This window comes from Xylocopa sonorina, chromosome 11 (assembly GCF_050948175.1).
Source record: "Xylocopa sonorina isolate GNS202 chromosome 11, iyXylSono1_principal, whole genome shotgun sequence".
In the NCBI taxonomy this organism is placed as follows: Eukaryota; Metazoa; Arthropoda; class Insecta; order Hymenoptera; family Apidae; genus Xylocopa; species Xylocopa sonorina.
In genome coordinates this window covers 5,264,076-5,286,043 of record NC_135203.1, presented here as the reverse complement: position 1 = coordinate 5,286,043, position 21,968 = coordinate 5,264,076, and the positions used below count along the sequence as shown (strand labels likewise).

Sequence of the window (21,968 nt, the reverse complement as noted above, 5' to 3'; positions counted from 1 at the left end):
AGAGAAATTAGAGATACAGAATGAAAGATAGAGAACATTGTGGCACACGCGAGCAAAGGGTGAGACACCCCTTCTGCTCGATGCGACATGAAAGGCGTCCTTCGCGAAGGAGGCCGCCACTAAGAGCTAAGCTACCGGAGATCATTCGAAAACTGTCCACGGGACTCGCAGCGAGCCAATTAAGATGCTGCGATCCTCAACCTATCGATTATCTACTTTAATTATTAAACGTCGACTTATTTACTGAATTTTAATTATTTTAGTTAAATCCTCTATACAATTACAGTACGTTGCTCCCCTCCTCACGTTACGCGTCCTCGCCCGTTTCCCTACCTGCTCAATCGCGCGTTCTAATCGATTTTCGTTCGCATTTCGCACCGCGTTCATCCTCGAACGGTATCGGCTTCTTTCATTTTTTTTTTGTTCTTTTGTTTTTGGAATACACTGAGAGAGAGGGAGAGAAACTCCTCTCGAAATACTTTCTATGTACAAATGATTGGACCATCGCCATGAACGTCTAGCGGCCACGACCCTCGATATGACCGTGGGTCGAGAGATGATCGTCTGAGATCGCGCGAAAATGAAATTCACCAGCTTCTCGCCGTCGCGTTTCGACCGTTCGCGAGACGACATGGCACGGTGTCATTGTATCCCAGATAGAGTTCTGCCTTGCCTGTATCGGCTAGGTAACCGCGTTATCTACAAGCCACGTCAAAATACTTCCTACCACCGGGAACGGGACGGATGGGTGCGTGTGTCTCCCGCGAGCAACAGGGATAGCGCGAAAAAATCAAATGAAACGAAACGAAATCATAGACACAAGGAGGAAACAAGCAGCGAAACCGTGAGAAAATAGAAAAAAAAACCAGAAAATAAAAACAGAACCATCGCCCGTCTGTCCCGTTCCCGTAATCGCACTACTTTATTTAATTCTCTTTATTTTATATCCGTAATGAGATCATCATTTGATTATTGGGTTAAGTCCTCTTTGGATCTCGTCTTTAGCTCCCCGTCACCCTCATCCAGACCCGTGTCACGAACCAATCGCCACCTTCCCCTACGAGCTGTCGCGTTCTCCCGACTCGCAAATACGACTCCGCGCGAAACGGAAAGCCACCCCGCCAAAAAAATGGAGAAACGTCATATTCCTCTCTTACCTCCTAGCCGTGGAAACCAAAAACCGGAAGGCGAACGATCGGCGCACGGTCTCGTACCGAACAGTCTCTGCAAAGACGACACATACACGTTCTGCGCCGCCACCACCGATAATGCACCCGTTACGAGATATCGATCGCGCGACGCGTCCACGGGGAGGACCGGGCTCGAGCAAGGGACACGCTGCGAGCGAGCAAAGATCGACGCGTCTTCCGGAACGCGGTTGATCGATGTCAAAGAAACGAAACAAAAAAAAAAAAAAAGAGAAAAAAAATGGAAAAGAAAAGACAAAAATCGGGACGCGACCCTTGATCGTCACCGAGCCAGAGTCACATGGACGTACGCGGCACATCGGTGCCGTCTAGCGCGACGAGTGATCGTCTGAAACAACTAACATCGAGCAAACATGAAAACGGTACTTGGCCTCAGGTAACTCTGACTCCTCGACGAGCAACGAGCCGGCAGTCTCCACCCTCGTCGTCCTCGTCGTCCCCGTCATCAATGCCGCTATCTATACCTACGTCTCGTTCGTCCTCGCCGCCTTCTTCGAGTTCCTCCTCTTCCTCCTCCTCCTCCTCCTCATCTTCGTTCTCCATTCTCTCATCGTAGCACGGGAGATACCCGTGGAAGGGACAGGGACGATGCGTTACTGATGCATTTTCGACCGTGGCTGGCGAGACACACGCATACATAGAAAATAGATCGTATAGATGGCGTTGGATGTCCTGGCAGGACGTCCCTGAGGAGTCCTCCCGCTGGAGCCCACTCTGCCGGCTCCCTGTCGGTCTGCTGACCATTGAAACAGCCCCGAACGATAACGCACGGACGCTTCTGTCGCGTACTATTCTCCTAGCCGTGGCGTCGCTCTTGGAAGAACCTCCGGAACAAGTTTGGCAATCCTGAAGAGGAGTCCTCGACGAGCTGGACGGACCAGTCGCCGGGTGGCCGTGATGCCTGTCCCTGGTGCCGTTCCAAGCGTCGATGATCGTTCTTCGAGTCCTCGAGGCATCGTGGCCGTCTGTCGTGGCGACGACACGACGACACCGTCGCGTCTATCGAAGACGGGAGACCAGCCTCCAGCCGAGGTACAGGGCCACCGTCGTCCACAGGGTCTCGCGTAGCGGTGCGGGGATCAACAGAGACAGGATGCTGTCCGTGGAGCCGTTCGTGTTGCTGGAGTTCACGAAGCCAGAGTTCATCACGGGCAGCCTTGACTTCTCGATCTCAGCGGCCTGAAACATGCAATACAAACGATCGATTCTACGCTGTGTTCTTTTTAAACGTTCTCGTCGATGACAGGCTACGTCAGATTAACGACTAAACGTTGTTCGCGGTTTGGAAAAGTGTTTACAAAGAGCACGATACGCTTTTTATACGATCAGCCGCTGGGTTTCTTCAGAAATACGAAGAAACAAGGAGGACCAGGGAAGAGAGGGACGAGGTTAAGGCTCCTCTAATTGGGAGTGTCCTAATTGGACGGAATTACCGTCGATTCGACGCTCCTTGCGGCTAAGCTACCAGCGTAGGAAAAGCGCGCTCTTTTTATCGAGTCCACCCCGATCCCTTCGAACGTATACGAGAAAACGGGACGCTCGCCAAGAGGGGAGAGAACGCCGCGCAGCGATTAAGGTCCACGGTGTACCAACCCTTGGGAGGCCAGCGCGGTACTTGCGCGAAACACAAATCACGACTGGGACCGCATTACTGCCAGTTAATTGTCAATTAATTCCCACTTTGAAGAGTTTCCACCGGAGAGAGGCTCCATCGGCCCGCGAACCGTTCCTCGCTCGATTCTCGAGCCACCCCGTGCCACCCCTCCAGTTAAACCTCGTCGAGTACAAAGGTCTTCGTTATAACTTCCACGGAACGATTCATTATCCAATTAGTCATTAAGGGTGAAATCAGCCTCGTCGAAGGAAGGTTATCGATATCGTTGCAACGATTCGCTCCACTCTCTCCAACGAAACGAATTTATCCCCATACCACGGTTCGTTAAAATATTAATCATCTCGTGAGATCGAAGATCCGTGGCAATCTCGAGCGAAGGTTGATAAGCACCCCTGGTAATATTTCCCGACGGGCAATAGTTTCTGGCACTGCGAATATCTGTCGACCGGTGTATCGTTCCCAGCTCGTGGATCGAGGAGGGTGGGCCCTCCTCTTTGTTCCCTCGATCGCACCCTCGGCGCGCTGTGTCCGCGCGCGCGACTTCCGATCCTCGTTTCGTCTTAATCCACTCGTGGTGGCCGGACGTGCGATAATAAACGGCGAGAAACGGGGATGGCTCAATCTCCGTGAGCAGAGGCTTTTATGGGGGTGGAGTAGAGGAGGGGTGGTCATAATATCTGGTCATCGTCGGTTTCGATACGCCCCCGATACCGCTTTCGTCTCAGGCTGTTCTACGTGACGGAAGGATAGAAAAACACTTGGTCTATCCACGAGCGTCGTCCACTGGCGAAGAAATTACGCGAGGAACGGCTGGGGTGCGAGAGAGCAGAGGAAAGCGTCACATTAAGAAAGAATTATGGTCTATGGACGCTTCTCGTGGGAGTCCTCCTCGTCAATTAATAGCGATACCTTCCTCGCCTCTCTCTCGTCCCTGCTTCTCTTCCCAGCGTCTAACTCCTACGTGTTTCCACGCGTTTGCCACACGTTTCGTCGAAACCGCCTCCCTCTTTCGATCCGTCGCTATTTTTACCGCGTTCGCCACCGCGAGACAAAGTCCGCGCCCTAAACCGCGTAACGTTTTCTAGGGAATTCTAAACGCGTCCTTTTGTACTTGTACGTTGCTCGTCTCGTGCGAGACTCGCATCGCATGTCTCGTGCGCGTTAACAGGCGAGAACAATTTAGACGTGTCTGAAATCGTCGTCGCGAGGAAGCGCGAATGGTGCGATCGTTTTCACGCGTCCCTGGCGTTATCATCGAACCACCTGCGACTCGGTACTTTCTCTCCGCCGCGTGTTCGTATGGGCGTATGAAAAGGTGGCGGCGGGCAGGTTTTACTGCTCCCGGCCCGGAAGAGAACGCCTCGATGCAGCATTGGGCAACGGCGTGGTTTCGCTCGCGCTTCGTTCGCCGTTTAAACGTGAAATTTATGCGAGACCCGCTCACTGGGATTACGTTGTCGGGCTTTATCGTTCCCGGGACGGTAAATTTTAATTGTTCGAGACGGCTGGTTGCGCAAAACCGTTCGCCTATCGTTCCAACGGCCGCCACTTTTCTCCGCTTTTCCGTTCGGGAACGCTTTACGCGCGGCTCGCGTCTGATTAATGCCGGGATTAAAGAGAAAGAGCCGGGGTTCCGGCCTGGCGCGGTATCGCAACTTTCATTCAACCGTCGTATCGCGATTAATAATTCAACGGAGAGGAAACAAGCGAATTTAACGCGAGAGACTGTATCGTCGATTCCGAGGGCGCGTGATGCAAACTGAATTAAATTTCCTCGTTTAACCTGCGTCGTGGATCTTTCAAAAAAATCTCAGCTATTCTCTACTCTATCGCTACGTTAAAAAATTGATTTAGAAAGCCATAATCGCCTCGAAAACTGAGTTATAATTGGTGTTAAAATAAAAGCTGATTAGAAACACGCGGCAACGTGTTTGGTTTATTTGAACCGTGACACGTGCCACGAGTATGACTCACGGTTACGAGCGAAGGAGTTAAGAGCTAAGGAGACCAGAGAACACGACGGTTTAAAAAATCGCGTCAGCCTGAGGCTTAACGGTTACATTGTACATCAATGTTGACCAGAACGACACGGACGAGGAATAAATATCTCTCGATATCCGCGTGGAAGGCGAACAACAGCTCGGTTCGACTACCGTGGAGACCAGGACGGACGGTTGCGCAACGTAATTGCTTGGCTCGCCGTGGAAACGGCCGCGTAAGAAAAAGCCGGTGGAAAACGGAGGTTTGCGGTCGCGGCTGGCGAGCTGGCCTACGCTCGCAACTGTGCAACGCACCGTGGACGATAAAATCCACGCTTCCACGCCACGGTGCCTCGACGGACGATGGAAATAAGACATTAATCGTAAAACGAAACGGTCGATCGCGTGCTCTGGTGGAGGCCGTCGATATCCTGGCTGTTATAGAAGCAACAGCGAGAGAAGCGGACGTGGACGTTCCTCCTGCAGTCGATCCAAAAGATCCGTTGTGTCTAACGTATCGATTCGAGCGGTGATCGCCTCGAATCATCGATAAACGTCGATGGAACTGTGCCACGATCCAATCGCGGCGAGTTCGAGGAAGCGCAAGAGTTTCTTGCTCCGCAGAAACTGCTACACAGCAATCGTGTCGATTATCTCGATTAGAATTGAAAATAAGATCGCTTGGATCTAGTTTTCGGACTTCTCTATTAAGGTAGACGAGAGGGATGTTCGATCGAACTGAACAGACTGCTCTTCGAAGCGAGGTTTCTCGCACGACAGTTCGCGGAACGACGAACAGTTTCTCCGAACGATAAATCACGTGTAGGTTCGTAAGTCACGAGGAGGAAGAAGAAGAGGTCGAAGCGGATCGCGAGCGAGCAGGAGAAGAGGCGAAGGGGGGCCCACGATTGCACGAGATAATTGAAGATAATTTTCTCGGCCCGTGGCCACGGCTCGTGCTGCCATGCTCACTTAACTTTCACGTAAGGGGATGTGACCACTTAGCCGTTACATGCTCGCTTACTCTCCATGCATATGTAAAGCGGTGGCTTCCCATGACAAATGGGGAAAGAACGGGGACCGTGGCTCGTAACTTGCACCCGACCACGCGTTCTCCGATCGACTGGCTCCTCTTCTTCCGCGACGACTCGCTTCCAAACTCGAGGAACTCACGGTGACATCGAATCGTTAATGTACCAAAGCGTTTCGCGTGGCGCGATGTCTTTGATGAATCAATATACTTGATGTGGACGCGGATGAACGTGCAGATAGACAGATGATTGATAGATAGATACATTCCAGAAGCAATGTTATTCTTCGATTATACACCTAATACAATAGTCTCTACTCATCCGTCTTTGGACTTCGATCTTACATCGACAAAAAGATTCAGAAATCAATTGTAGATATCGTATTTCGTAGGTATGAAATTCCTTGCGAGTGGAAACGAGACGAAGACAGATATACAGAATAAATTTTAATCTTCAAATAAACCATAGACTTTCCGCGCTTGTTAGCAAAAGCAACCAGCAAAAGGAACGACATGCAAAACAGAAATCTATCCACGGAGATCTACGCGACACAGAGAATACAAGACGATACAGAGCAGCTTCTCTGCGGTCCATCGACGGATTAATCCGACACTTCGATTCCCCCAGAGGGTGAAGAGCAAACACCGCGCCAGGGAGAACTCCCACGACGTACAATTCGCTACGACTCGTATTATCAACAAGCCCCGTTCCTCGAGTTATCGAACCGAACCGATCGGTACGCGATGCCATGGCAATACTGCGGAGGATTTCTTCAATTTCACGGATCCGTTCGTCCACCCCCTCTTCAATTACCGCCACTTAACCAACGATAATTAGACGGTCTCGTGGATTGGACATCGCGCTGACGCGGTTCTTCCTTCAAAGCGGCTGAAGTCGACTGGACTGGGGATAAAAGAAGGAACGCCCTTCCGGCTTGTTCATCTTTTTCACCCCCGTGTCTATCCGCCCTCCATCAGATGGATCGCTCTTACTCCACCCCGCGCGACCCTGTTTCTTCAACGGATCGGCCACGGCAAATCACGGGGTATACCTCGTAAAACCGTGAAAAGGAGTCCCTCTTTTTCTCCGCGGTGGCTCCGTAGTCGAGCGTGCACGCGAACGAAAAGAACGACCGACCGTAATAATCGTTCCACGGGATACGATTCTCTTCCGACTGTTCGATGATTACCAACGGTGGATTAGCTTGCGTTTTTACGATCGTTCGCGGTCGTCTACCAGGATCGATGCTTGTTGCTCCCTTCGAATCGCGAGGGGGAATTAACGCGATATTAATCACGAACGAGTATTCATCCGCGATTCTGAATAATATAGAAATCCCGTAAGAGTCTCGTATCGATAGGGGATTTTCCATAATTCGAAGTGCGACCGTCGTTTACGACTGTCAGCGATACGAATCTCGTTCGTTCGCGTTGGCGCAACAATGGAATCTCGCCCGTAAAATCCGCGCGCACCCCGTCCGCTCGTGTGTCTCTCACCTCGAGGTCCGCGAGCAACAACCGGGGAACGGTCCTCGTAAAATCAGCGGAGCGTCGTTTCGGGGCCGTCGATACATATTTGATCGAGGTCGATCGAAGGAGGCGGCGAAACGGGAGGAGGATCGCGGTGGATCGTGATGAAGTGGCGTCGGGGTTCATACACGCTGGGAGCAATGCTAGACGTCTTAACGGTGGCGAGCTGATATTTATTGCGCCCGTGGGACCGTGTCGGTGCCATCGATATAACTAAATTCGCGTTTATGGCCACGGCTGACCCCGCTCCAACCCTCCAATTTCTCTCCTTTCTTCCGCGGAGAAATAGGAGACGTTTAATCATTCCCTGGCTCACTAAATATCACGGACATCCAACGAAGATAGAAATTCTATATTTCATAAAAACGATTATTAATATTTCACGCGTTTCTCGTGAACGTCGCAGAAAACGATTCGATATCTTCGCTATTAAAAGGGGAACGCGAAAGAGGACACTGACGCGAGAGAAAAAAAAATAGTCGAGAAAATTTGATATCACACGCGACGCGCGACGCGAGAGGGCGAACGGGCTGGAATTAATTTAGAAATTGAGGGCGTAAAAAATGCCGTCGCAGGGCGAATTCTATTTTACAGGGCCCGCGGCTGGCATCTGCGTATTCAGGCGGTTTTATAACAGCCGCGGTACAAGGGTGGCTTTACGACGCGCGAAGAGTATCGCGCGGGGGTGCTCGGGATTGTGACGGGCAGCGGAGCAACGCAATTATTTTTACGCCGCGTACCAGCTACCACCTGTACTCCTCGCGTCGTAAACACTTGGCGTTACGCTCCCGGTTACGACGTACCCGCTATTCAACCGCGAAAAAAAATTCGAAACGAACCCGCGCAAGATAGCTTCCATTAATTTTTTAATCACGGAGAACCGCGAGATTTAATCGCAGTTGGTAAACGTAGCTTTCGATTAAAAATCGCGTCGCGTTCTGAAAAGCGAAGAACAGGATAAAATCCACTGACCTTGGTCTTGGACGCGTGGAAGTCATCTGCGATGTTCCTGAGGTTGGCGCCCACGCTCACCCACTGGTTCTCGTTCGCCTGGCCGAATTGACTGCAACAGTTCTTGCAGATCACCTCAGCGACGGGTGCCTTCTTGATGGCCGTGGCGCCGCCCTCAGACGCGAGCCTGCGTCTTCGCGGTCGTGGCCTTGGGCTCGGTACCGGTGCCAGGCTGCTCTCGTCGCTGCTGCACTCCGGAAATTGGAACGCGACGTCCCTGGTCGGACTGCTGGGCGCTGACACGGTCACCTGGGGTGTCGGCGGTGGAAGTTGCTCCACGGCGGACAGCACCAGGTCCGGCAATGGCATCCGGGACAAATCGGAGTCGACGAGGACCACCGGATGTCGCTCGTCGCCGACTCGTCGCGGTAACCGATCTGTGTGCAACAGAGAAAATTCCTGGTTGAGCGCGAGACGAGAATTACATTTTTTTCAGCAACTCTTGAAGAGACAAGAGTACGCGAATGAATGAAAAACAAGAGCGTAATATTAACGAACAGTCGTCTGTGGTGTAATTATGTGAAAGTTTCATCAGAATCGATGTTATAATTTTGACCGTGGTATGCAAATGAAATAGCGAGGGGGGTGACAAACGGTGTTTAACCAAACAAAATAATCACCAAAATCCAACAAAGAGTACATCGTATTACTACCAACAAGGATACAAACACCAAACCCAATGCACAATGGTTTTAAAGCGCTCACCAGAATTCCGATGAGGAATATAAGCATGAATGAATGTACGACTGTAATGACTGGACAGTTCGTGAGTTAAGAACAAGTACAAATTATGTAAAAAATCATATTTACAAGGCTTCCTTTTGTGCGGTATTATTATACAATTTAATACAACTGTACAAAAATAACTGTACAAATATTTACATAATTATATGTACACGTTCACTGAAAGTGTTATATTTCAACATTTTTGTGAATAGACTGCACGTTATTTCCAATCACCCCAGGTATGCAGTATTCACAAAAATGTTTTGTTATCCTTTCATCTCTTCACCGTTCTTATATAAAGTATTTCTCTTGCTACTGAAAAGATTAAAAGAAATTCTTACGTTCGATCAAAATATGACTATTTTAGTAATGTAACGAGACGAGAGAACCAGATTAAAAATCACACGAGACGTTTTACGAAAGCTGATTAAAATCTCTAGAGAAAACGTACAGCATCGGGGCGAAGAAATTAAAAATGACTGTTATTAAATCACTCTAATCTCGACTCGAATCTGAACAGCCGCTAAATTTCCAGATACCATCGTAACCGTCTAATCACCTTCGACCCCGATTTATCAATCTAACAAACCGACGACCGCTCTCATCGAGGTTCACTCGCTGTCTCTCATAAATCTCCCACAAAATTCAACCCGATAAACTCCTCTCCGCTCCAAGCGCGAGATCCCCGTTCGCGTTTCAATGTGAACCTCCAACTCTTCTCGATCGTACGATAAATACCAACCGTGGCGATTCGTCATCGCTACTTTCGATCGCACGTAGAGATCTTCTTCCGACTGTGTACTGAAAAGAGAAAAAAAAAAGAAAAAAAAACAGATAAAAAAAATGGCCAGTTACCATACCATACGTGATAATTGACGAAATACGCGCGGTCGATACGGTATTCTGGGCAGTATCTGGATTTGCCATTGGTAATTAATCGCAGCAGCGTTGAGAGGGCTGGTTGCGTCACACAATGGAAACGCTGCGATCTACGCAGGCGACGCGTTGCTCGCGTATAAGGTTTAATGCCACGGATCTAACCGGACCAGTGCTGGCCAAAGTTGTCCCCCAGGAGACGTGTGGCCTGTCCTCGCGATCGTTCGCCATTACCAAGGCGCGCGAGGGGACGTTGGCCGGCACTGGCCCAGACAACGGGCAATTCCTACCACCTTATTGGCCTCTAATGGCAACCAGCGACATTGTTGGCTAATGATTGTCTGAAAATTTACAGCGTTCCATACGACAGCCTTCGTCGTTCCGTGATTTCGCCATACCCGACTTACACTTGGACACGCGATACACGTCACCAGTATTTCATCTGTAACCGGCAACGAACTCATACGCAGCTACGTTTAATTCGATTGTAATACTGTAACACGATGTTCATGTGCATACGTGAATGGCAATAAAACAAAAGAGAAATTGCGTACAATCAATGGGTCTCGAGCAAGCTGACAGAAGTACGTGCCGTGCGTGGAAAGTGATTAACGATACCTTCGATATGCTCCTCGAGCGATGTCCCAAAATTCGATGTTCATCTAGTCTTACGAAGCGTACAGTGCATTCCAACTCTGTTCAAACGATAACAAACATGCGCATCTTAGAGTACTACGAGGAGACTACGTTAAAATGTGACAAGTTTACAAACGAAAGATTCTGCAGTCGAGGACAGTGCGATTGCGTGCGATTCCCGCGAAACGAAGGAGTTATCAAGAGAAAAAAAGTAAAGAGTGGAGAACCGTGCGATCCGAGCTCGCAATGGTATCAAAAGAGTCATAGAGCTCGCGATAATCGTACGGCCGCGACAGACAGCCTGTCTGTCGTCCGAGAGCGCGTCAGTCCCAACATTTTTATCGCAGCCAGTGAGAACGAAAATGTGTTTTTCAGTTGATAAGTGGCCACGCGTTTTACGTCTACCGCGGCGGCGCCAGATAAACGCCGCGTAATTCCGGCTGAAAGAGTTGGTAAACAGAAATGCATTTGCCTGGCGCTCGCCAGTTTTTTTACGACGCGCTCGATAATTAAGCGCGGGACACCGGGGAGGTCAGGGCCGGTGGTAATTAGTTTTAACGAAGCCTTTTTCGGCTGCGAGGAAGATTCGTCGCGAGAAAGAGAGAAAGAGAGAGGGGGGAGTACGCACAACGAAACTCGGTTCATTGTTTGCGCGTTCTCCAGTTTACGAACCGCGAAAATGGTACTCGCGAACGAACCGCTGCCTGGTATTCGAATTTTCGAAGCTCGAAACGTCGTCCATCTTCAGCGAGGCACTCGATAGAGAACACGATGAGATAACAGCCGATAGAACGCGCGTCTCTTATCAGCATTGAAAGCACTAAGGAGGTTCGAGAAATGTCGAGTGTGTACTTCGCAGTTTCAATTACGAGCCCAGCTGAACCGTAACGTACAGCGCGGACGTATAATATGAATAATCACGCCGTTATCACTGACTCATCCGCAAACTCCGCTCTTCCTATCGATACCCTCTGGTAGCGTGGGATTAATGGCCTTAATCGCTTTACTGTCGATCGATCGATAATTCCAAGCGGAATCGAAATTGCTCTTTCAACCGCTGCTTTTCTTTTATGAAGAAATACGCGTTCAGAGGGTGGCGAAGACTCGCGAGGCTGTACAGAATCAGAAGAGTAGAAAGTTGCCCTCGAACAAATCGGTGAAGCGCGATGACATTTTGAAAAGGTACCCGAGAGACTGGCCAGGATCAAAGGCCGCAGCGATCGATTCGAAGCTTCGCCCGTATCGCTGTTAATGCGCGCTTGAAAAATGAGCAACCCTCGTCGACGATCGATAGGATCATCGGCGTGAACGAAAAACAGAGAGCGCCCAGGGGGGGCAGGAGCGTTTCAACAGCGACGAGTGTTTTTCTCGCGCGCGGAAAGCGGCTCGCGCGTAAATCGAAGCCGTGCGTGACAAAATAACAATTCCCTCGCGCCTCGGGCCGTCATTGTGCCGTGGTCGTGCGCGCGCGAGAGAGCTCGCGTTGGTTAAGCTCGCAGTTGCATCCTTGACATTTCGAGTAAGCGTCCGCAGGCCACGCTCCACCGAGGCTCTCTTTCACTTCTGCAGCGCCGTGCATCAGACACGCGCTCGGTTCACCGTTCGATTCTGGATTTCCAGCCGACTCGTGGCCGCGAAACGGGGAGAGAATTCGACTCGATGCGAACGCGATCGATGTCACCTCGACTTCGAACACCTGTTGCACATCTACAGACTTTCAAGACGCATCGATATTTGCGAAGACACGAGGAAGAAGCGTTAAACCTTCGAGAGTTGGACGAGCTGAATTAATTACGCTTCAAATGATTCAGAGCCTACCATTGACCATGCGATCAACGATACTCAATACAAGCATTGCTACGATTTGCGAGCGAGCAGAGCTTTGAATAACGACCAGTCTAAATTCGAATCACGCTGTCAGGATGATCGATGCGTTTTCGTGTCTTATCACCAGCCACGGTTTCTACGATCTCTCGTTATCATCGAACGAAGCCTCCATACCGATATTTGTTACGTTGAAAACGTATTCGAACAGTGGTAAGAGCGTTGCACGTTCGAGCGTCGCGCGATAGCGATCGAGAGAGGCGCGCAACCGAAAAGGGAAGGAGAGCACGGGACGGGTCGCGCGTCCCATAAAAGCGTCTCGAGCAAAAAGTGGTGCGCGCACGTGGCCAACACCCGCATGCACGCTGCCCGTTCGCGGTCTCGCGCGCGTGCACTTTGGCTCCGCGTGCAACGAGGTGGCTGCTCGAGGGAGACGACACACGGGAGAAACGGGTTGGGACCGAAAAACAGGCGAGAGAGAGAGAGAAGGAGAACTCGAGCGTACGTGGAGTGGGACGTGGCAGAGGGTAATACAAAGAACGAGACGACTGTGGGACGCACTCGAAACGAGAGACGGATACGAGTTGACGAAACGGAGGAGAGAGAAGTATTTAGAGGGGAAAAAAGGAAAAAGAAAAATGAGCTTCACGATACACGAGCCAAGGAATGCACAAGAGAAAGTTTCACGTAGAGATAGGACTTGGAAAGATTACTCTGCAACGGTAGCTGCTAGGACAAACACTTTGGGAAGTGATACCATGAAAAATGGTATCGAGACAAAGTACGTTTTACAATATATTTGTGAAGACAGCTTACGAGAAAACGGGGAGGATGTTGAGAAAAGCAGAGAAGCGTGGACGAAGAGTTTCGAGCTTGCGTTACGTGGACGCGTTATGTCAAAGAGGCTGAAGGAACGTAAGACGTGGAAAAGGGCGAGAACAGCACGTGACTCACACGGAGCGCCCTCTGTACACGTAAGTGCAACGCAACTTGTTACAGTACGTGTAACGTCAACTCTAGCGGAGCCAGCACGACTTTTGCGCGCGCGTGGGCGCTCGCGAGCGCGCGTCCCTCCATGACGCTGTACGTGACCCGCTCGGCGAACGCTCGTTTGCACAAAGAAACCCCGCTCAGGGCCATCGCGAGACCGCTGTACACCAGCGATTTTCCCCTTTTTTCTTAGCCTGTCGCGGGTTCCCCGCTTTTCCGGAACAATGGGACGGAAACCATTGTCGAACCACCGCTGCGATCACCTATTTCTCGTTTCCTCGACGCTCACGATGAAGACACTGAGGCGTGAGTTACGTGTTCGAGCGAGATGAAAGTCGAATTCAGAGTTTTCGTAAACGTACGAGAAGAGGATAGCTGATAAAAGGTGGTAAAACCTTGTATGGTTTTAATAGAAATTGACGGCGTTCGCTGTTGAGGTACCAGTAAGTCAAATGCATTGATGTTCCACTGAAAGAAGACACGATACGAATTGTACGTGCAGAAAAGTTATGCACACGCAACTCCACATTTCACGTTCCGTTACTGAAACTGTCTCTGGTTCGAAGCTAACCGAGGGAACGAATGCAGTAAACGCGCGATGATCGCTCGACGATATGGACCATCGTCCGTGGAACGTTCCTTAAATCGTACCACGGTACCTTCGAATGGTTCGCGGAAATCTCGTAAAACTTGCGGCTCCGACACGAATGTAACCCTTAGTTCGAAAGTGGAACTCGCTGTCGAACGAGCATTGGCATCGCCTACCTGGAAGCCACTTCGACGATCTTATCCGTCTTATCGAGTTCCAGATGCACGCACGGTTCTTTAAAAACCGCAGATGTCAACTTGAAATCGATCTCTAAACAGAGACTCACACTTTCGACTGAGAATAGATGGAAGAATCATGCGTCGTGCGACAGGCAAGCGAACAGAAATGCGTGCTGTACGTGACAAACGAGGTTACAACCACGAAGACACCCGTCCATTTGAAATCAAGTTACTCTCGAACCGTAAATTCGAGACAGAGTCATTCGAACCGACCGACTCGAATTCATATCGTCGACTGTATTAATCTGACCACGACCTAGCACACTTCCAGCGAGACAAGATAACGTACAACGCGTCGTTCGAGCGCGATTCGTTGACACAGACACGACGCGAAGAAGCGCGTAATGGCGACAGAAGCATCGAAGAAAATGGTAGAAGCGAGCCATCGATTTTCAACGATTCCTCTGTCTCGCGAGGAAACGGAATCCACGATGCTGCGGAGGTTGAAAACGTATCGCGCGGCTCCCTCGACCGATTGATTAGATACGCTCTTATTAACTACGTGACTCGCGATTCTGCTCGCGACAGAATTAATCGAAGCGCGGACTTGTCGACTGCTGCTACTCCACGGTGATCTGAGAGTGTTTTTCTACGACCGCGGTGGATGACGAGGGAACTGTAGCAGAAACGATAATGAGAGGATCGTGGCGTCTGTAATTCTGAACTCGTGCAAGTTCGTGTAAGAGAGGAACGATCTGGAACGATTAATTGGACCGCGCTGATCGAGGACAGAAAAGTATATCAAACTGCGAATAAATACGTGAACTAAGCGATCCAGCGAGCCTGTTCCAAGCGAGTAGCAAAAAGACGATGCGAGCTTCCGTTGGCGACGTTATCGCAACGAAGCTGCACATCGTTGATTAGATCGTTAGTCGTGCGGGCCACTTGTTACGTTTCGCAAACCACCACGGGTCAGTCAGGCTTTACCACCGTTATTCGACGATTATAATTACGAGCTGCTTTTTCCTTTCTGTTGTAAAATCTTAAAAGAACGTCGGAGATTCTGGTCTAACAGAAATCGATCTCTCTAAAAGCTAACTTGACGAAAGATTCAACGAGTCGGGAAAAATCACTTTGCACAGTTCGATGCGTCATCGTGATAAAGTCGAGTAAGTTGATTCGATTGGCAAAGCAGCATATTCTAGTTCTATGCACAAACGTCGTAGACGTTATCAATGCATTGTGTAAGGTAGGATATGATTGTGAATGATAAAGGAGATGGATACATTATTTTTTCCAAAAGATATATTCCGTCACGTAAATCGTCGCGTTTATTCCTTTTTTCATCTCGCGTTTCGAAGAAAAATTAATTTGTAATCTGTTGTTTAATTTGGAAGGTAGAGAAACTGACCTTTGATCGATCGATGGGTACTCTTTAGCCGTGGCGTATATATCTGTTCCAATTACAGCAGGTCGCTACGTGTCGAATGACTTTAGAAAATGCCTTGCACAGTTTAATAGACACTAAATCCACGGTAACAGGTGTCTACGAGTTACAAGGTATACTCCAAAAAAATGTTGACAGCAGTGCATCCAGTACATATAAGCTACCATCTACGGAATCCATGAAATTGCTCAACAAACATTGATAGTAAATAGCATTAAAAGAAGTAAGCATTAAGAAAAAGAGTTTTTACACTTACCATCCACCCGTTTGACGTGAAATAACAACACCAAGATACGTTTCTACAGGTATCTAACAATCGATGATGTAATTCTCCTCTCCTGGTTAGCCCATAATATACAGATCTAATTCACGATGTCTATGCATGCTTAATTACTAAGTACAGGTATAGTTTTAACACGCTATCGACAAGCGAGGGTTCAAGGTTAACGTGCGTATAAGCAAATGTTAATACAAGCTTCATAGCAAAATATGTGCGCAGTGCGAGTGAGAGTGTCGGATGCATTACTTACTTTTATACATTTTTATCGTTTCTATACCTTGTACCTTTGTACAAGAATAAATATATCTACATTATAATATACCTACGACGGTCATGGATGATTAGGCAGACAACTGATCGTGTTTCGTACTCCCAAAACCAACATATAAAATGGGAGTGACATGGCAGCATCTTTGGTACGTGTCTTCTAAGCATCGAGCTCGTCGAAATCGCAAGAGAAACATGATGAACGTCGCTGGACGTTAAGTTGATCGAAGGGTTGTCGAATAGAATCGCGTGGATAAAGGGTACACGCAGGCGAGCGAAAAAATGTATAACAAGGGCAGAACGAGGCGAAACCACGAGTAAATATGTTCGCAGCTTCGGCTCGATAAATATTAATGACTCACCGGTGCCCACGAGTATGCGAGCGAGCACTGAAATTCGCGGAAAGCACGTGACTTCAGGGATCGTGAGATACCCTGGCTTAGACACATGTCTCGATTAGAGCCTGGAGATGGAAAAGTTTGCTTGGTTTACTGAAATTCGCATAATACATACTATAATATAATACAAAGCATATAATACAAAGCAGTCGTGTAAATGAATTCACCTTCAACCTCATAATCGATAAGAATAGACAGCCAAAGGTAAATGGAGAAATCGATTACTCTGACAATAACTAAACTAAATAAAAGAATAACTATTCAACACTGGACGATCGAGACTAAGACAGTTTAAAGCGTATCTAGAGACTAGTCTCTCAACTTCCGCTGGAAGACGTAACAACAAGGTATATCGGATAAATATTACGAGAACCACAGAAGATTTGAGCCACGGAATTTGTTCTTCGATTTGAATCGCCGTGGAAAGAAGGTTGGAGAAAGCTGAAAGGGGAAAAAAGAGGGCAACGCGCGTAATCGTTATTACCGTGGTCGCGTTTACGCGAGCACGATGACGAGGGGGAAGTTTTCTGCAAATGTCACGGGAGAAGACTCGAACGGGGCTGGCCACAGCTGTTTCTATAAATAACCCACCTCCGACTCGATGCAACGACGCGCGTTCACGACCCGCCGGATTCTGCATCTTCACTCTCGGGACTGCACCGGCGAACTATGGTTATTGACCCTCACGCCCGCCCAACTATTTTCGTTTCGAAAATAATGAAATCCCCCACCGAAACTACTTTGGATACCTTCTACGTGTTAATCTCATTTTTCGATACGATCAATTGCGATTGATTAGAAACAGTTGCATCGAGGAGTCTCATGTCGATCGATTCGACTGAAGAAATTCGAAAGTACGATGCATCGAGGTGACGCAATGACACTAATAAGATACACTTAAATAATTTCTATGTATTGCTGTTTCTAGATTATAATTAAATATTACAATTAAAAAATTATATAAATTATAATTCAAATCAAAATGTAGAATATTCAAGATTTTATGAATTTCAATTAATTAAATTATTGAATAATTATTTTTAATATCAATTTGAAATAAAATTTAAGAGTAAATTTTAATGGTTATTAAAATTGAAATGAATAAAATTTTAATTAATTTGTACACGTGAAGAAACGTGTTGCATCGGATGCAATTTGAGTCTTATCTCGAGACACTTCCGCTGAGCGGTGACGCCAAGGAATTGCCGTGAATCGCGCGACCGATGTCCAACGGCGTTCGATCCAAGGCTTCTCATAGACGCTGATTTAATGCGAAATTATGATCGCTCCGATTCGAGTACACCGCGAATAATAGAGAACCTGCTTAACCCACGGTTAGGAACAAGATACAACGGTGAAGCAAAGAGTCTAATCTTGAAACTGCGACGATAAACGACGATTAAAATAGTGGCAGAATCGTGAGGGACGCGTTCGCGAGGTATCCGTCGGGCAATAGTCGCGACGCGGTTCGATACCGCAATCTCTGGCGCACGACCGGATTCTCGAAACGAGCGGTTGCATAGCGTTTTACGGCGCGTTTTACTCGCGGGTGTGCCTGACCATCGCTCGCACCGCCGTCTCGCTTCCACCCGTTCGCCGTGAAGGAGGCTCTCTCGACGCAACGGTGCAGGGTCACGGCCGGACATCGTCTGCCACACTCTCGTCTCTACACCCACGCTACATCTGTTACACTCGCCCCCTTTCGCTCGCTGCACCCTCGTAAACCCGCGTTTCATTGTGCACCGAATATAAGTCGCGATTTACGCTCCTAGCCTGGTTCCTCTCTCTCTTCCCTACGCTATCGGTGCTTCGAGCTGTTTCGTACGTGTTACACGACGCTTCACCAGAGAATTTCCGTGCACGCCGTTGCGATAAAAACGAGACGACGGGCGCCAGTGCGACTCGAGTATGACAATGCGGTTAAAATGCGTTCGATTAAATTTGCGGATGGAAAATTGCATTCGAATCGAGATTCAAGCGTGCGGATTGTAATTTGCATTACTCGTTGTTAGTTTCGCAGGGATTGGAAAATTATTTGCACTCGAAGCTTGACAGGAGGTTCCGAGAAGGGAACAAGTTAAAGATCACACCACCAAGAATATACTGAAGCTGAAAATGAATGAAGCGTGTAGAAATTAATTACAAGGACGGAAAGCCTGGACATGCGAGCCTCGTATTTTTTCCTCAGCCAAGTTCGAAATCCTTGGCAATTGGGAAATCTCGCAACAGTGACGGAAGAGAAAAATTTGTCGACGTTGAATCACATCACAAAACCGCGCGTCAACAGCTTGTTTCGTAACGATTCCTTCCGTGACTGCGAGAGCACACGCGTAGGTTTTTCGGGTTACCCCGAACGAACAGAAAGCAAACTTTTCCACGCTCTTGAACTTCTAAAATTGGCAAATGGCTCTCGCGTTTCGACTTCCACGCTCGCATCCTCCAATCGATCGCCGATCGATCAACTTCGCGCGCATCTCGTGTCCGTAAAACGGCACTGTTCGTCCTTCGAGACGGAATCTGCACGGGCAGGCTCGTGCTCTTCCACGCGAAAGTGGTCTATCTTTCACGCGGAAGTGGTCTATCTTTCACACGTTGTTGCGCGTGACAACCACGTGTTGCACTTCTACGCGGCGTGCTTGTACCCTCGACGCGAGAGAACTCGTCGCCCCCTCCGGGGTTCGAAGTGAAAATTAATCGAGTCGCGTGTACGATGCAATTTCGAGTCGTCGCCTCAACGAAGCGCGCGAAATCTTCCGCGACGAAAGTGAAATGATAAAACTATTAAAAAATAAATTCAGCGAGTATGGTTAAAAGAAATTAATTTATGATCATGTAAAAGCTACATAATTGAGTCGAGCAACGAATTTTGTTTTAGCTCAACTGATTGACCGCCTAATACTACTACATAAATAAGAAAAAATACGCAAACAGAAAAAGAGATGCTACTTTTTTCTAAACCAGAAGATGCGTTGTACACCAGCTACGACCCATCGTGATAAAGTGTGCCATGGCAATCTCAGCAATAACTGAAATATCACCACATCTTCCATAACTTCGTTGGGTTCCAGAGCCAACCGTTCCATTTCTGGCATGCGGAGGTATCGGATGCACGTCATGGAGAACGTCATTATTATCAGGACATTCTCGATCAGCGCTGTTAAGACAAACTTAACGTCAAACTGTTATGCGAGAAACGGACTTGTTGGCGCGATTTGTTAGTCCGTGAAGCGTGCACGGATCGTGTCGAGGAATTGAAAGATAGACAACAAAGTGCGAAGAATGAACGTTAGAAGATCATACAACTCACGATTACGCGATGGATGCTGCGAACTCCATTGTCGAATGTAACGCAAGATCGCCTGCATGTCTTGTATTATCCGTTCTTCTTGCTGTTCTTCCGCTCCGCTCGATGGCATTGAAAAAGGTATAGCCATCTCTTGCCAGTTGCACTACGACTCTTCCTGATTATACTTGCCGGCACTGTAATCGAACCAACGTTTGCGGACTATTAAAAGCACTGTCGAACCACTTTCTTCTTCTAACGGGTAGAGTTCGTTTGTCCGTCCGTTTTCTCTACTCTCTCTCTCTCTCTCTCTCTACGTGGAACGATCACGACACGGGAGCTCGGACGTTATCTCTCGTCGCTTGCTCGCGTCAAACTGATCGTAGCATCGGGAAACGGTAGGATGGATGCCTCACCGGTCGCCCCTTATCGCCTGATTGACCGTGAAGAGAACGTGCGTACACAATCGAACGGAATGGCGACACGCGAAACGCGAACAAGCGTGCTAGGTGGGCCCACGATCAGATCTACGAACGGATCCACTTCCCATGATCAGTTAAACTGTCCTCTGTTCGGTACCGAACCGTCGACGTTCACTTTGTACCATGTACCATGTACTGCGTACCACCCGCAACGGACAATCGAGGATAGACGGCGGCGAACCGTGTTTTCTCGTTACACGTGCGAGGCGCCTTGACAGGGAGAGCGAGAGCCGTGCACAACTGCAACAAACAACCACGGATGACAGTTCGAGTTTCCCGTCACGCGGCCACGGGAACCGACACAGAATCGAACGTCCTCGAAACCAATGTCCTCGGAGAACACGACACAACCAGAGAGCACACTGGCGAGAGAGTCTCTCTTTGATCAGGCGGGTAAAAACCGTCGACACGCTTTCCTCTGACACGAGGCACAGAAGAGGGTTACGGAAACCGCGTGTTCCGCGAGGGAGAAGAAAACGGACGGGCGGACGGGCTCGAGGGGTGGGGGTGTGCAGACGACCTATTTTCCTACCTTGCGTTCTCTACGCTCTACCGGACTATTCTCTTATTACACACACGATATGCACACGGAGGTACAGACGTCAGGTGCAGCCTGTAAGACACGTTGCGCCCTACTGCTGCTGCGGTGCTCTGGTCCTCTCTGGCGCGACTACCGCGCGACTGTCACGCCACCACGCGTACGTAAGCGTTACTCAGTTGCGGGAGACAGGGAAAGGGACTATGCGAGGTAAGGAGAACAATTCCTGACTGGTGCTTTGGGTAACGGAGAACAACTCCTGACTGGTGCTTTGGGTAACGGAAAACACGTCCACACTGGTTGAGCTGCTCTGCAGTAATGATTCTGTGCTTTTCGACTAGTCGGCCGGCCACATTCTACCTCACCGCACCTCCCGAGTTCCATCCCCACCATCCCAACGATGCGCGCGCACCAGTCGTGTCGGTTCCACGCTCGCGAAACTCTCTGCCCCGTGTGCTAGCGCGCGCGGTTCGTAGCGCGCTGGAAATTTACCGGTTAGGGCTCGAGCTCTGTCCACCGAGAGGGGCCCCTTGCACGGCTTCGTGCCCCTCTACGTGTCATCGCTACACCAGCCCGAAGAGAGTCGAGGAAAGCCACGGGGCCCTCCTCCAACCATGTCCGCGTAGAACGCGCGCCGCGCCAACCGTTCCTCGACGCTCCAACATCTTGCGCTCGCCTATACGCACCATTTCCGAGGATCTTTCGAAACACGAGCACCCGCTGGTATCGCGACCTCGAGGATCAACAGGTTTCGTCCAGCTCCCGGGTTTTTCTGTACCTCGGACAGGAATTACGCGAGGATGAGAGGAAAATCGCGTTTGATCGTTGAAAAGCGTTGGACGTGAAACGCTTGCGGTGGCTTCGCGGAAAGTACGTACCAACGAGATATCGGTAGCAAGTAGAGAGGGAGGCTCGCGAACGAGCGCTCCGCGCTTGCATGCACTTTCGACGGATTTCTAGGTTCGCGATGACACAATCGAACAGCGATTTCCTTAAGTTTTTTATTTTTGCACGAAAAGAAATTTCGCGAAACGCTGCAGAAAGGGTTGCTAGATGATTTAATTTATCTGCGAATGATCG

General features: G+C 49.1%; 1 protein-coding gene across 2 annotated transcripts; it reads right to left on the bottom strand.

The window, feature by feature from the left end:
- Nucleotides 1-1,131: 1,131 nt before the first annotated feature.
- LOC143429156 (uncharacterized) lies at nucleotides 1,132-20,019 on the bottom strand. 2 transcript variants are annotated; one of them, XR_013102507.1, is made up of 4 exons: nucleotides 19,893-20,019; nucleotides 8,335-8,750; nucleotides 1,677-2,387; nucleotides 1,132-1,224 (listed from the first exon to the last, which is right to left on the bottom strand). XR_013102507.1 is itself a non-coding variant. In XM_076904618.1 (3 exons), exons 1-3 carry the CDS (start codon nucleotides 20,017-20,019, stop codon nucleotides 2,208-2,210), a joined length of 723 nt encoding a protein of 240 aa, XP_076760733.1. In that variant the 3' UTR covers nucleotides 1,428-2,207. The 2 variants fall into 2 exon arrangements, 1 of the variants encoding a protein (XP_076760733.1); XM_076904618.1 differs by lacking the exon at nucleotides 1,132-1,224 and having other exon boundaries at nucleotides 1,428-2,387.
- Between the last annotated feature and the right edge of the window lie 1,949 nt (nucleotides 20,020-21,968).

Coding starts and splice junctions, on each gene's coding strand:
- LOC143429156 (XM_076904618.1), bottom strand. CDS start 20,019: ATGGCTATACCTTTTTCAATGCCATCGAGCGGAGCGGAAGAACAGCAA. Junction 8,751..19,892: donor GCAGCATCCATCGCGTAATC/GTGAGTTGTATG, acceptor TGTTGCACACAG/ATCGGTTACCGCGACGAGTC. Junction 2,388..8,334: donor TCCACGCGTCCAAGACCAAG/GTCAGTGGATTT, acceptor TGCATGTTTCAG/GCCGCTGAGATCGAGAAGTC.